Source organism: Heteronotia binoei, chromosome 11 (assembly GCF_032191835.1).
Source record: "Heteronotia binoei isolate CCM8104 ecotype False Entrance Well chromosome 11, APGP_CSIRO_Hbin_v1, whole genome shotgun sequence".
Classification (NCBI taxonomy): domain Eukaryota; kingdom Metazoa; phylum Chordata; class Lepidosauria; order Squamata; family Gekkonidae; genus Heteronotia; species Heteronotia binoei.
Genome location: NC_083233.1, coordinates 34957784 through 34976449, shown reverse-complemented (window position 1 = coordinate 34976449; position 18666 = coordinate 34957784). Strand labels below are relative to the sequence as shown.

Here is an 18666-nt window from a genome sequence, read left to right as displayed (position 1 = left end):
GGAAAGGTGGGGTATAAATATTTTAATAAAGAAATAAACTTTGCTCAGAGGAGGGGTAGGATCCATCCTGAGGACCCCAAGCATGGCTAGTGGGTGCCATTTATCTTGGTAGGTCACAAGTTTTGCAGCGCTGTACTAGTGTCACAAAGACTTTTAAACTGCCTCTCCTCAGCTACATCCTTTCCAATCAAGAACACGAGCAAGCAGTTCAGCACTCTCTCTTACTGGAAAGCACAGTGAATGCACAAGTCTTCTGCCCAGCTTTGTCTCTTGAAAACTGAACTATATTAAAGCAAACCTGCAAATAAGTCAGAGATGCTTCAGAAGGCTTATCCAAAAGCATCTAAGTTGCGCATAGCTGCAATAAGGATGGCACATCCCAAGTTTCAAAATTTACCCCCAAAAGAACTTGTATTTCATTTGAATATAAAAACATTCTTGCTGGATGAGGCCATATGGCTCAGTACCTTGTTTAGTAATTTATCACCCACCTCAATGGACAGAACACATGAGGGGTACTTCACTGCTGAAGTTACTGAGGGAATTCGTAACTGTTCTCTGAGAAAGTGAATGGATGCACACACCTAAGCACTTCATCACAAGCTCCCATGATAGAAGGAAACCAGAGGCAAGTAGAAGTTCATTCAACTCTTCTTTTTTTGGGAGGGGGGAAGAGGAGGCAGAACATGGTCAAATCTGAGTCCTTTTCATTAAAGAAAAGAAAAGAAAGAAACCTGCTATAACACAGCCAGCAGGAAACACTAAGAACTGACCAACTTTTGGAATCGATGACACAGCCTATTTGATGCACTAGTATGTGTGAGAAAAGTGTTTGTGTTTTCAGTTTTCTTTTGCAACATCTTCAGCCCGTCTTGGATAATCCATCTCTGCCCAATTCTTTTAAACTCTAGAGACATGCAGGCTAGGCCAATATTTCTACAGCCTACTGTATCCATCATGACAAAATTCCTTAAGGCTGCCATCTTAAGCATGCATCCTTAGAAGCAAATCCCTTTCAAAGTGAAAAGACCTTCTCCACCCAATTAAACAGGGTTAAGATTAGGTTGCATTTTTTTTTTTAAGTTAAGACTGGAGGGACTTCGGATTAATCAAAGCAGCAGCATCCCATACGGACAATAGCACTGTTTAATAGCAGCAGTTCTAAATGTGCTTCTTAGTGAAGAGAGCCCATCTCCTGGGGTTTACTCCCGAGGAGGCCCAGCGGAGGCGAATGGCAGGGAGATGTGAAGAGGCTTGAAATGAAAACCGAGGCCCTCTCCAGCCGCCTCTTTCGGTTCTAGGAGTCCCCCAGCTCAGCTACGCAGAAGGCACTCGGGCGCTCCCACCCTTTCAACCGGCTGCCCTCTTGCTGCAAGCGGCCACTCTGCAGAAAGGAGGCCGGGCTGGCAGCAAGGGTCCAGGGCAAGGGGCAGCGGCAGCCTGTCTACCAGCGCGAGCAAAAGCCCGAGCGAGCGAGCTGGGTCAAGGGCGATCCCTGCAACGGAATCCGAAGGGGATTCTTCTTGCCTTCCTCGCCAAGCGAAGCCAAAAGCCATCCAAGGAGTCTCCGCGGCGCACCTGCCGTTCTCCCCCGCGCCCAAGCGCCCCCGGAGCCCGTCGCTCTGCCCGCGCCCAGCCCGCCTCCAGTTCTCCCCCTCGCTCGCCAGGCAAGAGCCGAGAGGACGCCGCCGCCACTCACTCACCCATGGAGTCGGAGGAGAGGGGGATGGCGCTGGGACGCGGCTGAGTCAAGGCCTGACGCATGGTGGCTGGCTGGCGGGCGGCTCCTCCCGGGTGCCGGCGGGCCTGTGAAGGGAAGGGGGCTTCGCGGCGCCTACCGACCGGGGCACATCCGCCCGCTCTGCCCCAGGCGCGGGCTCCGGGCGGGCAGCAACTAGAGGCGGCCGTCGACGCTTGCGCAAGCCGGAGAGGGCGCAGCTCCCTCCAAAACACTGGCGGGGAGGGAGAGGGGCTTCCTGCCTTCCCACGCTTTTGCGCAGCCAGCAGGGCGCACTTGGCCAAACACCCGCTCCGGTGGGTTACTGCCTGCATATACTTATTCCTGCTGGCGCCGATCCCTTGGAAAGGGAATTCCCGAGTAGCATTAGGCAAGCATGAGAAGCCGTGAGCTCTGGATTCGGAGTTGCCAACCTACTCAATTATTATTTAAATAATGTTTAAAGTTCTTACTGTTAAATCTAATGTTTTTATTTATTATTGTATATGTACGAAATGTTGTTAGCCGCCCTGAGCCTGCCTAGGCGGGGTACAAATAAAATTTATTATTATTATTATTATAGAGCCCCCATGTTGACTGACTCGAAAATTAGTCCCCAAACACAGGCAACGTGGATTGATGTGTAGTCGGTCTTGTTTGATCACCAGCCTTTCCCACCCATCAATCGATTAATGAATGATGGATTCACTAAACTTCTCTAGAGGTCCAGTCACAGGTATAGGTTCCTTTTTGGATAAATTCTTGAAGGATTCAAAGTTGATGTGCAATTTAATGAAGACACTACTACTGTCTGTTGGAAAATAAAGCAAGAGTGCACTGACATCGTTGAGGTGAACAAAATTTATTCCAGCATAAACTTCCATGTAGCATATAGTGTCCAGCTCTAATAACTAGCATGAATTTATGACTCTAGCTGCTATGCTTGATGCAACCTGCATCTGATGAGGTGACCTCTGACCAACAAAAACTAATTTTGGAACAGGACTGTCAAGTGCCAGTGAACTCCTGTTTGAATTTGCTGCTGTGGACTAACAAAGCCCTTCCTGCGGAGTTTTCTCTGCAAAAAGAAGGGGCCACTTTTAATTGGTCTTTGATATTTAATATTGCATTTAATGCACCTGAACCAAAATATCCTCAACATCATAGAGGAACGCTTTTACATTTCAGATCTACTTAAACTGCACCCCCCCCCCCCAAATTAATCAAGCTTTATAAATGTGCCAATCAAGTCAACAAATATTTGCTCCCTTAGATTTGTTTCTTTGGTTATTTATATTCCCCCTTTCTGTTTGTTCAAGGCACTGAGCCTGTCAATCAATATAACAATAAAATATTAAAATTAAGTTGCCACGTTAAGCAAAAGGAGCAAAGCAAACTGCAGCATAAAATGACATTGCCGAATGCCCAGCTGAAACCCGATGCCAGCAATGAATCAGAGTCCTTCAATGAAGAAGGGATGCATCAATATTAAGTATTTAAAAGTTTCATAAGCAACATCACAAAACTGGCTATACATTACTAAGTTCATTCTGTATGTTCTGCAGCTGAGGGTATCACCAGCAGCATCCTAAGCAGAGCCACACCCTCACACAGTTCAGTGTTCTTAGAAGGATGTAACTCTGTCTAGGATGGCACAGCAAGCTTCATTCACTTTGGGTCTCCACTGGGGAGAAAGACCGAGTATAAATCAGTTTTAAAGGGTTTTATTAGTTTTCTAGAAATGGGGGATAAGGGGTAAAGGAGGATAAGAAATTTAAGTTACACATCAATCTTAGTCTGCATATAAAGCACTTTCATGAAATACAAATCTGCATCTACTATACTTTCTTAAAATACATAAATTGTCACATATTATTATTATTATTATTATTATTATTATTATTATTATTATTATTATTATTATTATTATTATTATTATTATTATTATTATTATTATTATTATTATTATCTTTTAGCTTTACATCATCAACATTTTGGTATTTTGTATTGTAAATCTTGTTAAGATATCTGTTTAATTTGACATTTTCAACAAAAGCAACCTTATAGCACAAAGTACAGGAGAAAGGAGATATAAGTTCACATCAGAGAATCTTAAGAGTCTTGAGTATCTAACTAAGTATAGAATTTCAACAAATGTTTTCTTGTTTCTTCCTTAGATTTCCCAGCCAACAGCTGGGATAAGTAGTCCAACTCGGCTGTTTCAAGAATTTTTCCCACCAAGTCCATTCTTGTGGGAATTTCCTGAAGTTTCCATCTCTGTGCCAAAAGAATCCTGGCCTGAGTATAAAGCAAAGCAATAATACAATTGTAAATTTCCAGTCCTGCTGTATATAGGATCATTGGCTGCTCTAAGTCTGTGAACTGTAAATACTCTAGGAGCTGAAATAAATTGGTTTCCTTCCCCCCCCCCTTCTACATTTTTTCAATTAACATAAAATTCAGCCTTAATATTACAAAAACGGTCCTTAGTTTGGGCTTTGGAGCTCTTAAGTCATACAGGCAAAACTGACTAACACAGAAATTAACAACACATCTGAAACACTGTTCGTCTGTGATTAATTTCTAAAAGGAGAGATGCTCCTCAACTCAAGCCCATTCTTTCTCATCCTAGCTGTGCAAAGGTGGGCTGTGTTCATGAAGAAAATGTACTGGGCTCATGATCAGAGATAACATAAGAACATAAGAGAAGCCATGTTGGATCAGGCCAACGGCCCATCAAGTCCAACACTCTGTGTCACACAGTGGCAAAAAATTTTATATATACACATACACTGTGGCTAATAGCCACTGATGGACCTGTGCTCCATATTTTTATCTAAACCCCTCTTGAAGGTGGCTATACTTGTGGCTGCCACCACCTCCTGTGGCAGTGAATTCCACATGTTATTCCCTTTGGGTGAAGAAGTACTTCCTTTTATCCGTTTTAACCTTTCTGCTCAGCAATTTCATCGAATGCCCACGAGTTCTTGTATTGTGAGAAAGGGAGAAAAGTACTTCTTTCTCTATTTTCTCCATCCCATGCATTATCTTGTAAACCTCTATCATGTCACCCCGCAGTCGACGTTTCTCCAAGCTAAAGAGTCCCAAGCGTTTCAACCTTTCTTCATAGGGAAAGTGCTCCAGCCCTTTAATCATTCTAGTTGCCCTTCTCTGGACTTTCTCCAATGCTATAATATCCTTTTTGAGGTGCGGCGATCAGAACTGCACACAGTACTCCAAATGAGACCGCACCATCGATTTATACAGTGGCATTATGATACTGGCTGATTTGTTTTCAGTTCCCTTCCTAATAATTCCCAGCATGGCGTTGGCCTTTTTTATTGCAGACGCACACTGTCTTGACATTTTCAGTGAGTTATCTACCACGACCCCAAGATCTCTCTCTTGGTCAGTCTCTGCCAGTTCACACCCCATCAACTTGTATTTGTAGCTGGGATTCTTGGCCCCAATGTGCATTACTTTGCACTTGGCCACATTGAACTGCATCTGCCACGTTGACGCCCACTCACCCAGCCTCAACAGATCCCTTTGGAGTTCCTCACAATCCTCTCTGGTTCTCACCACCCTGAACAATTTAGTGTCATCCGCAAACTTGGCCACTTCACTGCTCACTCCCAACTCTAAATCATTTATGAACAAGTTAAAGAGCATGGGACCCAGTACCGAGCCCTGCGGCACCCCACTGCTTACCGTCCTCCACTGCGAAGACTGCCCATTTATACTGACTCTCTGCTTCCTATTACTAAGCCAGTTTTTGATCCACAAGAGGACCTGTCCTTTTACTCCATGACTCTCAAGTTTTCTAAGGAGCCTTTGATGAGGAACTTTATCAAAAGCTTTCTGGAAGTCAAGGTAAACAACATCTATCGGGTCGCCTTTGTCCACATGTTTGTTCACCCCCTCAAAGAAATGTAACAGGTTAGTGAGGCAAGATCTTCCCTTGCAGAACCCATGCTGAGTCTTCCTCAATAACCCGTGTTCATCAATGTGCCTACTCATTCTGTCCTTGATAATGGTTTCTACCAACTTTCCCGGTATTGAAGTCAGACTGACTGGCCTGTAATTTCCCGGATCTCCTCTGGAACCCTTTTTAAAGATGGGGGTGACATTTGCTACCTTCCAGTCCTCAGGAACGGAGGCAGATTTCAATGAAAGATTACAGATTTTTGTTAGAAGATCCACAAGTTCAACTTTGAGTTCTTTCAGAACTCTCGGATGTATGCCATCCGGACCCGGTGACTTATTAGTTTTTAATTTGTCTATCAGTTGTAGGACCTCCTCTTTTGTCACCTCAATCTGACTCAGGTCTTTCAACACCCCTTCCAAAATTAGTGGTTCTGGGGCGGGCAAAAAGTTCTCGTCTTCCACAGTGAAGATGGAGGCAAAAAATTCATTTAGCTTCTCAGCCATTTCCCTATCCTCCTTCAGTAATCCTTTTACCCCATGGTCATCCAAGGGCCCCACTGCCTTCCTGGCTGGTTTCCTACTTCTAATATATTTGAAGAAATTTTTATTGTTGGTCTTTATGTTTTTTGCAATATGCTCCTCATAGTCCCTTTTTGCCTGCCTGATCACAGTCTTGCATTTGATTTGCCACAGCCTGTGTTCCCTTTTACTAATCTCACTTGGAGTGGTTTTCCACCGCTTAAAGGAGTCCTTCTTACCTTTTACAGCTTCCATTACTTTGTTTGTTAACCACGCAGGCCTTTTCTTATGCCTGTTTGTGCCTTTCCTAACTTGTGGTATGTATTTTATCTGAGCTTCTAGGATTATAGTTTTAAATAGCGTCCAAGCTTCCCCAAGGGTTTTGACCATATGTACCTTTCCTTTCAGTTTCCTCCTCACATGCCTCCTCATCTCAGTGTATTTACCCCTTTTAAAGTTAAACGTGGTTGTGGCGGTCTTTTTGGACAACTCCCTATTTATACAAACGGTGAAATCAATAACATTATGGTCACTGCTCCCAAGCGGCGCAATCACTTTTACATCTCTCACCAAGTCTTGGGCATTACTTAGGACCAAATCCAGGATCACCCCACCCCTGGTAGGTTCTGAGACCATCTGCTCCATAGCACAGTCATTGAGAGCATCAAGAAACTCAATCTCTTTCTCTCGACCAGAACACATATTGACCCAATCAATCTGCGGGTAGTTAAAATCACCTATTACGACACAGTTTTTACGTTTAGCCGCTATCTTTAAGCCTTCCATCATATTATAATCGTCCTCTCTCTTTTGATTTGGTGGGCGATAACAAATTCCCATAGTTAAATTTCCTTTTGGGCCCTCTATTTCAACCCAAAGCATTTCTAAAAGTGAATCTAATTCTCTGACCTCAGTCTTACTGGACCGTATATCCTCTCTGACATACAGAGCCACCCCACCTCCAACCCTTCCCTCCCTATCCTTCCGATATAGCTTATATCCAGGAATCACCGTGTCCCACTGATTCTCCTCATTCCACCAAGTTTCTGAAATTCCCACAATGTCTATGTTTTCTCCCAACACTAAACATTCCAATTCACCAATTTTACTTTGAACACTTCTAGCATTTGCATACAAACATCTATAATTTCCCAGGCGAGCTAGGCCCGCCACCTTCCTCCTGCCACCTCGAGACTCTGGCAGACAGTCCGTATTGTTTGTCGCCTTCACAGTGGACAACTCTGGTCCGTTACCCGGTAGAAAAATAGCAGCTAACCCTTCATCTCTTTGAGACGAGTCCTCCCGAACCAGAGACATTTCATCTCCTGTCGGCTTTCCCCCAAGATTTAGTTTAAAAACTGCTCTGCCACCTTTTTGATTTTAAGCGCCAGCAGCCTGGTTCCATCCGGGGACAAGTGGAGACCATCTCTTTTGTACAGCTCCCGCTTGTTCCAGAAAGCATCCCAGTGCCTAACAAACTTAAACCCTTCCTCCTTACACCATCGTCTCATCCACACATTGAGACTTCTAATTTGTACCTGTCTCTCCTGCCCTGCACGTGGAACAGGTAGCACTTCCGAGAAGGCTACCTTGGAGGTCCTGGCCTTAAGTCTCCCGCCTAGCAGCCTAAATTTTTCCTCCAGGACCTCATGACTGCATTTCCCCACATCGTTGGTGCCAACATGCACCACGACCACAGGCTCCTCCCCAGCACTGTCTATCAGTCTATCTACTACACGCGTAATGTCCGCTACCTTCGCACCAGGCAGGCAAGTCACCATACGGTCAGTACGCGGTTTTGCCACCCAGCTGTCTACTTGCCTTAGGATCGAATCACCAACTACCAACCCCCCCCCTCTCCCCCTGCTCAGGGATGGTTCCTTGGCGCGAAAGGATTCCCGCTCACCAACCGAAGAAGAGGTCCCTTCTGAGGGCGCATTCCCCTTGTCCTCAGCACGGTGCCCTGTTCCCTCTCGACCCTCTCGCTCCCTGGCAGCAACGGGGCTGCTATATTCAGAGTGGGGCTCAACTAATACGCCCCTAAGAGTCTTCCCCAAGTGCCTAACTGACCGTCTCTGCTTCTCCAGGGCAGTCACCTCGGCCTCAAGGGTACGAACTCGTTCCCTGAGGACCAGGAGCTCCTTGCATCGAGCACACACCCAAGACTTCTGTCCTTTGGGCAGATAGTCATACATGTGACACTCAGTGCAAAACACTGGAAAGCCCCCAACCCCCTGCTGGCATTCTATCTTCATGATATATATATATTAAAATATACAGTCCTCTTTAAATGCTGTTTGTTTAAGTGGCTCCCCTTCTGGAGGGTCAACTTACCTTACCTCAACTTACCTTATTGGGAACTTACCTTATTTGGAGAACAAGGAAATCAGGGATCTGGGTTCCTGGCCCTTAGAGAGCCCCTAGGCGAAGAGCCACAGGCCAAGAGCCCTTTAGCTCTCGCTCTTTGGCAAGGCGCAGCTTAAAATGCAAAGAGGGTGGAGTAGAGGCACTCCTCAGCAATCAGCAGCAATCACTCTTAATCTCTTTCACCCTTAGGCCAGTCAACCAAACAAAGAGCAGTCAACCAAACAAAGAGCAGTTCCCCAGCTATCACACCTTAGAATTTTAGGCAGCCCCACAAACCTTAGAATGAAGTCCTTCAAAACTCAGAAATTCTCAGCAATTTCTCCAGCTGTCTCAGCTATCAGAGCTGCTCTGCTCCTCTCAGACCTCTGTGAGATGTGCTCAGCCTTTGGCAAGGCGCAGCTTAAAATGCAAAGAGGGTGGAGTAGAGGCACTCCTCAGCAATCAGCAGCAATCACTCTTAATCTCTTTCACCCTTAGGCCAGTCAACCAAACAAAGAGCAGTCAACCAAACAAAGAGCAGTTCCCCAGCTATCACACCTTAGAATTTTAGGCAGCCCCACAAACCTTAGAATGAAGTCCTTCAAAACTCAGAAATTCTCAGCAATTTCTCCAGCTGTCTCAGCTATCAGAGCTGCTCTGCTCCTCTCAGACCTCTGTGAGATGTGCTCAGCCTTTGGCTGAGATAGTCTTGTTATTATTAGTACTGGATAGCCCAAGCTAGCCTGATCTCATCAGAGCTTGGATGCTAAGTAGGGTTGGCCCTGGTTAGTATTTGGATGGGAGACCACCAAGGAATACTAGGGTCTCTGTGCAGAGGCAGGCAATGGCAAACTACCTCTGAATGTCTCTTGTCTTGAAAACCCTACAGGGTCACCATAAACTGCATATTGAAAGCAAAAAAAATACATGAAGATCCAAAAAGGGACTTGAGGGTTCACTCCTGCCTTAAAACAATCTAGCGTGTAAGTAACATAGTGATAGACACATTTATTGTTGCATGAAAAACTGTCTCATATTTACTGTTGATATTAGTGGTATTTAGCCAGAACTATGAAAATCTTCCACTGAGTTGATTCCTATGATCAAGGAGTACTGGGGCATTTTTGTAATTGGCTGGATTCCAGGAACATAGCTTGCAATAGCTGAGGTACTTTTTATTTTATTGCTGAATAAAAATTGGAAGCACGTTAATGTAACTGAGATGAATGTTTCTCTCCACTAAAATATGTTAAGCACTTTGATGGAAGAGCATGTCCTTGAGGTTGCAATCCTGTGCACATTTAGTGGAAACTAAGCCCTCCTCAACAAAGTGAGTCTTTCTTCTCAAGCAGGGATCCCAAGAGCTATCAGTGGCCCTCAGACAAAGATTCTCTCTCATATCACCCAGACCAACATGACATGAAAACAACGTGAATTTAATTTTGTCTCCTCTGGGAGCGAGCATAGTGTAATATTTAGGCTATCAGAGAGATCCAGCTCCAAACCCCTATTCTGCCAAGCAAGCTGGCAGCTGGGCAACCCTGAAAAGAGCTCCATCTCAACCTGTCCTACTTCACAGAGTTGTTGTTGTAACAATAGGGGGGAATGGGAAAATGATGTTGTAAGCCACTCTGAGTTCTACTGGGGAAGAAAAGTAGGGTATGAATTAATATAGGATTGGAGTGTACATCTTTTCCACAGAAATCAGTGAGCTGTGAAATGAATTCCTACTTTTCTTTCCTCCATGTTCTGTTCTTATAATCTCTTAATTTTTTTACAGAAGTGTTACCTTGCAATTATTTGATTTGAACTGTGTTCATTTATGTGGATGTCCCGTAATGATTTGAATTTATATATATGTGTTCTTTTAATTGTTGGTAAGTTGCTATAGTGAAAGAGGGTGGGGGGCGAAAGAGGGGGAATGAGCGAGTGAGGTGATTGGTTGGTGACTGAGAGTATGGGCAGAGCTAAGAAATATGTACAGAAAGAGAGAGAGTGGTTAACTCTCACCAGTTAACTCTCAGCAGTGTGGAAGCAGTTAGCAGTTAGTTGTGGTCAGTCAGCGGTCTACAGAGTCTGAGAAGCAGACTTCTGATTAGAATCTCATGCTAGTACTGTGAAAGGCATTAAGATTCTAGGGAAGAAAAGTAGAATACTTCAGAAGGCATATTAGGGGTTAGATAATATGCCTAATATTGTCAGAGTATTATAGGAGTGTGAGAGACAGAATCTGTCAGAAAGTTGAGTTTAGAAGAGAAAGGAGGCTTTGAGAGTGAGGAGTGCGTAAAGTGAAAGAATGACACCTCAGTCAGAAGCTATTATTCACGGAAGAATTAAACTATAAGCATCTTGAAACCAATTAGCTTATTGTACAAATAAAGTTTTATTCTGTTCTATATTATCCTGGAGTCCTATGATATTAAATTATGAGAGTCTCATCCTCAAGGCCACATAGTCCAATGAAGAAGCTTTAGAGCTTGGGCACAAATTCAGTTGGGAATGTTAAATAAAGTGTTTGGAATTAAATTCCTGGTGGCAGCATTACACACAAATTAAAACAGAAGTTGTGACAATGCCCATCATTCAAACACATTACAATCATTATAAAGAATCTAGTTGGAAGAGCAATCATTCCCAGAAGGGGGCAGACTAAAGAAGAAATTGAAGTGAAATCTGGACCACCAAGCAGTCTAACATGAAGCCACTTACAGGAACAACAGACCTGGAACCAACATAAGAAAAAAAGAATTTAGAAATTACTGCTATCCTGCAGCAAAGACAGCATGTCACTTCTGATCCCAGTGTGGCAAGCATAATTTATGGGCATCATACTTCATTCAAAGCTTTAATATGGGGCATAATATTAGTGTGTTGCTGGGAAGGGTTTTCTAATTGTGGTATTTCAGGAACGAAGCAGAATGTAGCAGGGTATTTGGGCCAGTAGTTAGTTAAATTGTCTGGAGTATTTGGCAGATATACAGGAAGATCTACTGAGGATTTGATTGGTTCTGCAAGAAGTTCTCAATACAGCCAGGATAAAGTTTCTTAACTTCCCTCCTCTCAGAATGGCTTTTCCCACAGCTGTTTTCTTCCTTTATCTGCAGTAGGGATCTAAGCTTACATCATTCTTCTGTCTTCCATTTTATCAACTCTGTGAGGTAGGTTAGGCTAATAGATGAAGACATTTTTTAAATTTTTGCTGAACAAAAATTGGAAGCTCTTTTCACTCTTAATGCAAACTCAGAGCACTAATTCATGCATATAGAAAGTGGGCAGCCACTGACAGTAGGTAATTCTGCTGTGTCTTTGCATCAGTAGTAATTGAATTATTCACCTGTATTTGATATTGAGATGGGGGGCTAGTTAAGAAGGATGAAGGAGGTGAGGCCAGAGCAGTAAGTCACACTGAAACAGCCTTCTCCAAGCTTGGGTTCATATGAGCCATGCATGATTTCTTTCTTCTTCTTTTTTTCACATGCTGCGCTTCTGTGCCATAAAAAACAGTGTGGACATAACTGTTTTAGAACAACTGATGTTTTTCTTCTGTTTCAGAAATTTTGGAGAGTCTCCCAAGCTTTTCAGTATGCACAGCTAAAGCATTTTGGTTTTTCCCATGCCTCTGGAACCAATGATGGTGGGAGGTTTAAGGGCAGGCACCATACCATGAGAGAGCCAGTTTGGTGTAGTGGTTAAGTGCACAGATTCTTATCTGGGAGAACTGTGTTTGATTCCTCACTCCTCCACTTGCACCTGCTGGAATGGCCTTGGGTCAGCCATAGCTTTCACAGAGCTGTCTTTGAAAGGACAGCTTCTGGGAGAGTTCTCTCAGCCCCACTCACCTCACAGGGTGTCTGTTGTGAGGGAGCCGCTCTGAGACTCTTGAGATTCAAAGTGAAGGGTGGAGTATAAATCTAGTATCTTCTTCTGATGATGATGATGTGAAACAGCAAAATAAAAGTAACTATGATGATGTCCCATTAAGGGTTTGTTAATCAGGTCAGTGCTGCTCTGACTGAACTCTGGAAGTCAAAGACAGATTTAATACTTCCAGAACAATAGGTTAGGACAGGGATCCTCAGCTTTATTGAACCTGTGGACATTTTTTGGAGTTTTGAAATCAGGTACTGGGTGCCACAACAATATAACTTGCCATTTGGTTCAATCACAAGATGTTGGGAGGTCCCTCCTATGACAGAGGCAGCTGTACCCCCTGCAGACAAAAAACCGATGCCTTTGGGACACTTCTGAAAAGCACCATTGAACTGGAGGAAAGCCAGGATTGGCTCTTTGCTTTGAAGACGAAGCAAGTGGGAATCAGGGAATACATTGGCAGGCACTCACAGGCATCATGCAGGGCATCAGTGAGCAACAATTCTGCTTGAAGTATTTCCTTTCTAAAGAAAAGGACTACCGGCTGGCTATTTTATTTGAAATGCAACCCATCTGAGAGGATGCTGGATTAGCATTTATCTAAGTCACTGACACTCAAACTTTCTGAAGTGGGACCATCTTTTAAACTTACTGTACTTTTTGATATCCACTTCTAGTTCTCAGGACCCTCTTGCAAAGTAACCCTGGACTACTTTCTTCCCTTCCTACCATAAACTGCAATAATCTCCCATCATGTAACACTGAACCCATTTATATTTTTCATGTTTAATATTTATAAACATATAGCATTACTCTGACACAGGACTATTATTTCTTAGCTATCTCACACATGTGTATGCAAGGTCAGATTTGCCACCCAGTCTCCTCACCCAGCTCATTCTCTTCCTCCTCCTCTCTTCTAGCCTCAGGACACACCCATATGTCCCACGTTTGGGTCCCAACTCACAGTCTGCGAATCACAGCTGCAGGCCAATGAAACGCCTGGGATTTGAAGACAGAGAGAATTCCAAGTCAGTTGAGGGGGAGAAGAAAAGTGATTGCTGGATAACAAAGAATACAGGGGGAGGAAAAGATCCCTAGCAGCTGATACCAAAAGGAAAAGGAGAAGTGGTAAGAGTTCTTGTAACAATAGTAAAGGTAGAGGTAGTCCCTGTGCAAGCACCGAGTTGTTACCAACCCATGGGGTGACGTCACATCATGACGTTTTCTTGGCAGACTTTGTACATCCCATTGCCTTCCCCAGTCATCTACACAAATGTGTAAGAGTAATGATACTACCCGGGAGTTTAAAAATGACATTGGGAAATTCAGGGATGGGGCTTGACTCCTGTGCCTTAATATCAACCTGTCATGCGGAAATTAGATATTGCAGTTTTGCCTCATCATGATATGTGAGGAACAGTATTGGCTGCAAAATGTCTTGCAGGTCAGTCTACTGCTAAAAGCACATGAACTGGGACAGTAAAAAAATATAAGGCAATGCAAGTTGCATCCTCAGCAGATGTCTCATTCCCCCCTTGCCCCCACACCACACCATGTCATCAGGGACAAAATGTGTGAATGAGTGGATGTTATGTGTGCATCACATATCTGTGTCATGGAACATCCATTAGATAGCAGCTCAACAGCGCCATGGGGCATTCAATGTGAGCTGTCCTGCTTGGCTATTGTCCAGTGAACTTCAGAGAGCTCATGCAATTATAGATGGCTGGGAAACTGACACTGCAGAATCCCACCACTGGCCTGTCAGAACTCAAAAGTGATAAATATAGCAACCCCCAACTGCTAAAAAGATTTTGCAAGCATTTGTACAAGGTACCCCCCTGACTGACAGGGACATATTGGCACATATATTCTGTCTCTCTTTGCTTAGGTCTCGCTATTTTGTAATACAGTATGAACTGATCCCCAGCCCCCACAGGTAGAGATAACAGTGATTCTCTTCCAAGAGAGACTCTTGTTTTTCTGACATTTCTCTTAAAGTAGACTGCATTGTTCAAGTCTACGATTCTCCTTTTCAAGAGGGCCTTCATTCCTATCCGGACTCCTATTGCATGATCTCATCTGCCTAATGAAAGCAATTCACTTACCGACTTCCTGCTTACAGCTTACCTCTTCCTTGCAACGTCGAAAAAGGAACACTTTTCACCTGCTGCTGGAGGTGAAGTCTAAGAAAGAGGTCTCTTCTTGGTCATTTGTGTTTGATTTCGCTTCTCACTCTGCTTCCCATAAATATGTGATTGATGGGAGTTATGGGATTATTCCAAAAAGAGGGTTCAGTTCAAGAATTCTCCAGGGTTGGCGGATGTGGCGGAAAGATTTGTGTGCACCGTTAGCCTGAGATGTGGCTTCATCTATACTAATTATTCCATTCTTTCCCTGCATTTTGTACAAAGCCATGGAAATGAATGCCACCTCTGGAAGTGCTGAGGACCACCATGGGAACTATAAGCCAAGGCTGGTAAGTAAGTGCTCCCCGATAGCAACAAGGAAAGACAGTCAAAGGTAGCTAATTGCCTTTCATGCCCAACTGTACTAGATATGGTGGATTCATATGCAGAATTGAAATATCTTTGCTAATGGTTTGTCCTTGCCACCCTTCTGCCAAGAGTTGGAAGAAATTGAGAAAATATAGTCAGGAAAGTACAATAATGCAGAATGCAGAGCTAGATTTCCTGGCTGTAGATAAGAAAATGCTGGCTGGAAATTTGTTGCTGGTTACAAACAAAAAGTTAATGCTGAAAGCATTAATTGGTTCATTGATGCCAGTAATTAATCCATCCATCCCAGTCTTTTAGTCTGATTTTAATCAAGCAATCCCTATAAAAAAGTGTTCCATCCAGACAGTTGTGTTGCAAATGTTTTTATGCCTGTATAATATCTATGGGAACTTAGCACGGTTTAGCTAACGTCCCCCATCCAGGTCCATGGACAGTTTGAATGCAGCCTAACAGCGTGTCAGCTAATTGCACAAACCCTATTATTGGTTATGTTATTGCTTCCAGAGATGTATCTATGCAAATTTGCATAAGCAACATGAAACTGGGACAATGCAAAGCCCATTTTTACTGTGATCCATTCCCATTGTGGAAGGCAACCAAGAAAATGCTTTCTCACAGGACTCACATAGGGGTGGTAATGTCTAAATGGCCCTGCAGTTATCAAAATAAATGATGGTGGGAGAAACTTCATGCTAGTTAGCATTCCATCTCTGGTCATGGTAATCATAGGATTCTATTGTTCTAAGGAAGGGGGAGGGATTCTGAGGTCACATAAAGGAATGAAGAAGAATTACTTCTGACACCAAAGGGCAACAACTGGGATGCAGTGGTTGGGCTTTGATGATGACCATATATCTGGAGGAATGCATCCTCGCTCAGGTCATATCAGCTAGTGACTATAGGAGATCTGGATCTCTGAAAGGGTCAGCTCTTCTTGTTGTTCACCATGATTGATCACTTGATGACTCACTGCTAAATGTGTGAGCTGACTCCAGTGAGAAGCAGTCACTGGAGGAAATACAAGGTGAAATGATCTTCCCATGAGAGCTGGCTCATTCACCTATGCAAATAAAGGATGAATATGCACTGGTGAACCAGGCCTATGAATCAGATACTTTCTTTTCTTTGTGAAATAAGAAGCCCTCATGCTCAGATTTAATGGAGGGCGTAAAAAATGCTTCATCTGAACTACATACGTATTTGTGCATACTATCCAAATGATGTGGCGGATTCTGACTTCTTATGCAAGAGGTCTGCAACACTGGCTCTAGAGTCAGGTGAGGTCTCAGCATGGGAACCAAGTATGACTCTTTAAGAAAGAAAGTTAAATCTTCAAGTTATACTGGAGCATCCAAGTGTGAACCTGGCACAGATTTATATCAGTGCACTAAAAAATAAGCACATAATATAGATCCAAATAGGCAGCCGCGTTAGTCTGAAGTAGTAGAACAAAATAGGAGTCGATTGCACCTTTAAGACCAACTTAGTTTTATTCAGAACGTAAACTTTCGTGTGCGTGCACACTTCTTCAGATGAGAAATGAGGTACACTAAGCAGAGCCACTTATAGCTGGTGGGGTTCGGAATGCAAAGTGGTAACAAAGTTAAAATCCAATAGCAGAATAGTAAAATTAACAAATTCAGAAAACCTTTGATCACTCTGTGCCACACGGTGGCCAATAAACCCAAGTGCCATCAATAGGTCCACCAGTGGAGCTAGAAGCCCTTACGCTGTGCCGCGCCCCCCAAGTGCAAGAATACAGAGCATCACTGCCCCAGGCAGAGAGTTCCAACAGTAAGCTGTGCACAGGGCAACTTATTGTGAGACCTTGGTGTGATGCTTCCTAATCATGGATTTGCAAGAACCAGTGTTTGGACTACAGGAACTTTATGGCTTATTCGTCAATGTGCCAATTATCAGTAATTTTAAATTATATCTTTTCAGTCATGCAGATAGGGTCTCTTATATTGATTCTTTGTTAACCTTTTGCTCTGGGTTTTTTTTTTTTCATAAATTGTAAAAGATTTAATTGTAAAACATTGTAGACACTTCTATAGATCCCCTAGCACAGAGGGAGTGCTACAGAAGCAAATGACCAACTTTGTGTCCATCTTAGTGATATCAGATTCCATGCAAACAGAAGGGAAGTTCAATCTGTTCCTGTCGTAAATGTCACTAGGAACTGACATGATAAATCACAGCCCCCCTGAAACATAATGCTGCAACATGCCTACTAGCCTAGGGTTGCCAGCTCTGGGTTGGGAAGTGTTGTGGTGGCATCTAGGGAAGGTGGGGTTTGGGGAGGGTATTATCTCTGCCTTTAAAATCAACAGGACTGGTTTACTCCTAGTTTAATTTTCGGTTTCTCTTATCTAACGTGACTCAGACGCTCATGATTCGCTGATGGACAGAATGTCCTATGTGAAGCTGTTATGTAAGTGACAGGAATCCTTTCTCAAGCCAGTTCTGTCTGGCTGGACCAAGAAATGCTGGTATTAATCCCACCACTGAGTCTGCCATAGTGGTGGGAGAAGGCTGATTTAAGTTCAATGTACAGGAGTAGCCTTGCATAGCCTAGGTGGATTTTTTTGGAATAGCAGCCCCTCCCATGCATGCACAACAGGGTTTAATACAATCCAAGGCTTACTCTGTAATTTATTCCCAGGGCTTCTCGGCCCTTGTCTCCTACAAAAAATGAGGGGAGCTATTGCAGTGAATTCCATAACCAACAAACTCCAGGACAGATAAAGACTGATTCATGTTTCCAGCTTCTCATGTGAGTGGGAAGTTTGGGACACAACTTCCTTTTATGAGTTTCTTTGCAAGAAGAAAGAATTTTGTAGATTTAGGATACCTTTCATAAGGAACAGATTTTTAAGAAAGTAGTAATAGTAATAATTCTCACCATTTATTGTGTTCAGCAAACTTTAAAGTAGTTTAATTATATGATCATAAGAACATAAGAGAAGCCATGTTGGATCAGGCCAATGGCCCATCCAGTCCAACACTCTGTATCACACAGTGGCAAAAAACCCCCCAAAACGGTGCCAGATCTCTGACAGTCTGAACTCTGCTCTCAAGACACTCCTCATCTCAGGACACAGAAAGAGTAGCTGAAGGATGGAAGAAACATCAGAGTAGCCCTGACAACACTTTAAGTAGGGCTGCCAAGTTCCCACCAGGATCCCCTGCCTGGGAGGGCCCCCAACCCACCAGTACGAACCAGGCAGCCGGGAGATCCCCACCCCCGAAGAGCCCTAGTGCGATGATGTCACCCAGAAGTGATATCATCACGCCGGGAACTCTTTAGGGCTCATACTAAAAACTCTATGGTACTATAGAGTTTTACCGCGAATCCTGGAGCGTTTCTGGTGTGAGTTCTAGAACATCCTAGTGTGACATCCCCAGCACGATGATGTCACTTCTGGTGGAGGGACTTGGCAACCCTAACTTTAAGTTAGGCCAGTGGTATTATGCCCACAACATAACAAGGGACTTTCCACTTTGCAACTGGATTTTAATGTGTGAAATGGCAAAATCCACTTGCAAATCGTCACTGAAGTGGAATGAAACTGAATTATTTAGCATTAGGGTTGCCAGGTCTATGTTGGAAAATAACTGAAGACGTTGGGGGTGGATCCAGGAGAGGGTGGGGCTTGGGAGGGGAGGGGTCTCAGAATGATACAATGCCATAGAGTCCACCTCTGAGAGCAGCCATTATCTCCAGGGGAGCTAATCTCTGCCAGCTGGAGATCAGCTGTAAAA

The 18666-nt window shown here is 43.7% G+C and overlaps 1 protein-coding gene across 3 annotated transcripts in view; it reads right to left on the bottom strand.

The window, feature by feature from the left end:
• The window catches only part of LOC132579690 (transmembrane protein 255A-like), a 32262-nt gene extending 30485 nt beyond the window's left edge, over positions 1–1777 (bottom strand). For 2 of the 3 annotated variants that reach the window (XM_060250227.1, XM_060250228.1), the window contains exon 1: positions 1704–1777. In XM_060250227.1, the coding sequence (XP_060106210.1) occupies positions 1704–1764 (61 nt within the window). In that variant the 5' untranslated portion in view covers positions 1765–1777. The remainder of the gene's footprint in view (positions 1–1703) is intronic. The other variant, XM_060250229.1, reaches the window with a different exon arrangement.
• Between the last annotated feature and the right edge of the window lie 16889 nt (positions 1778–18666).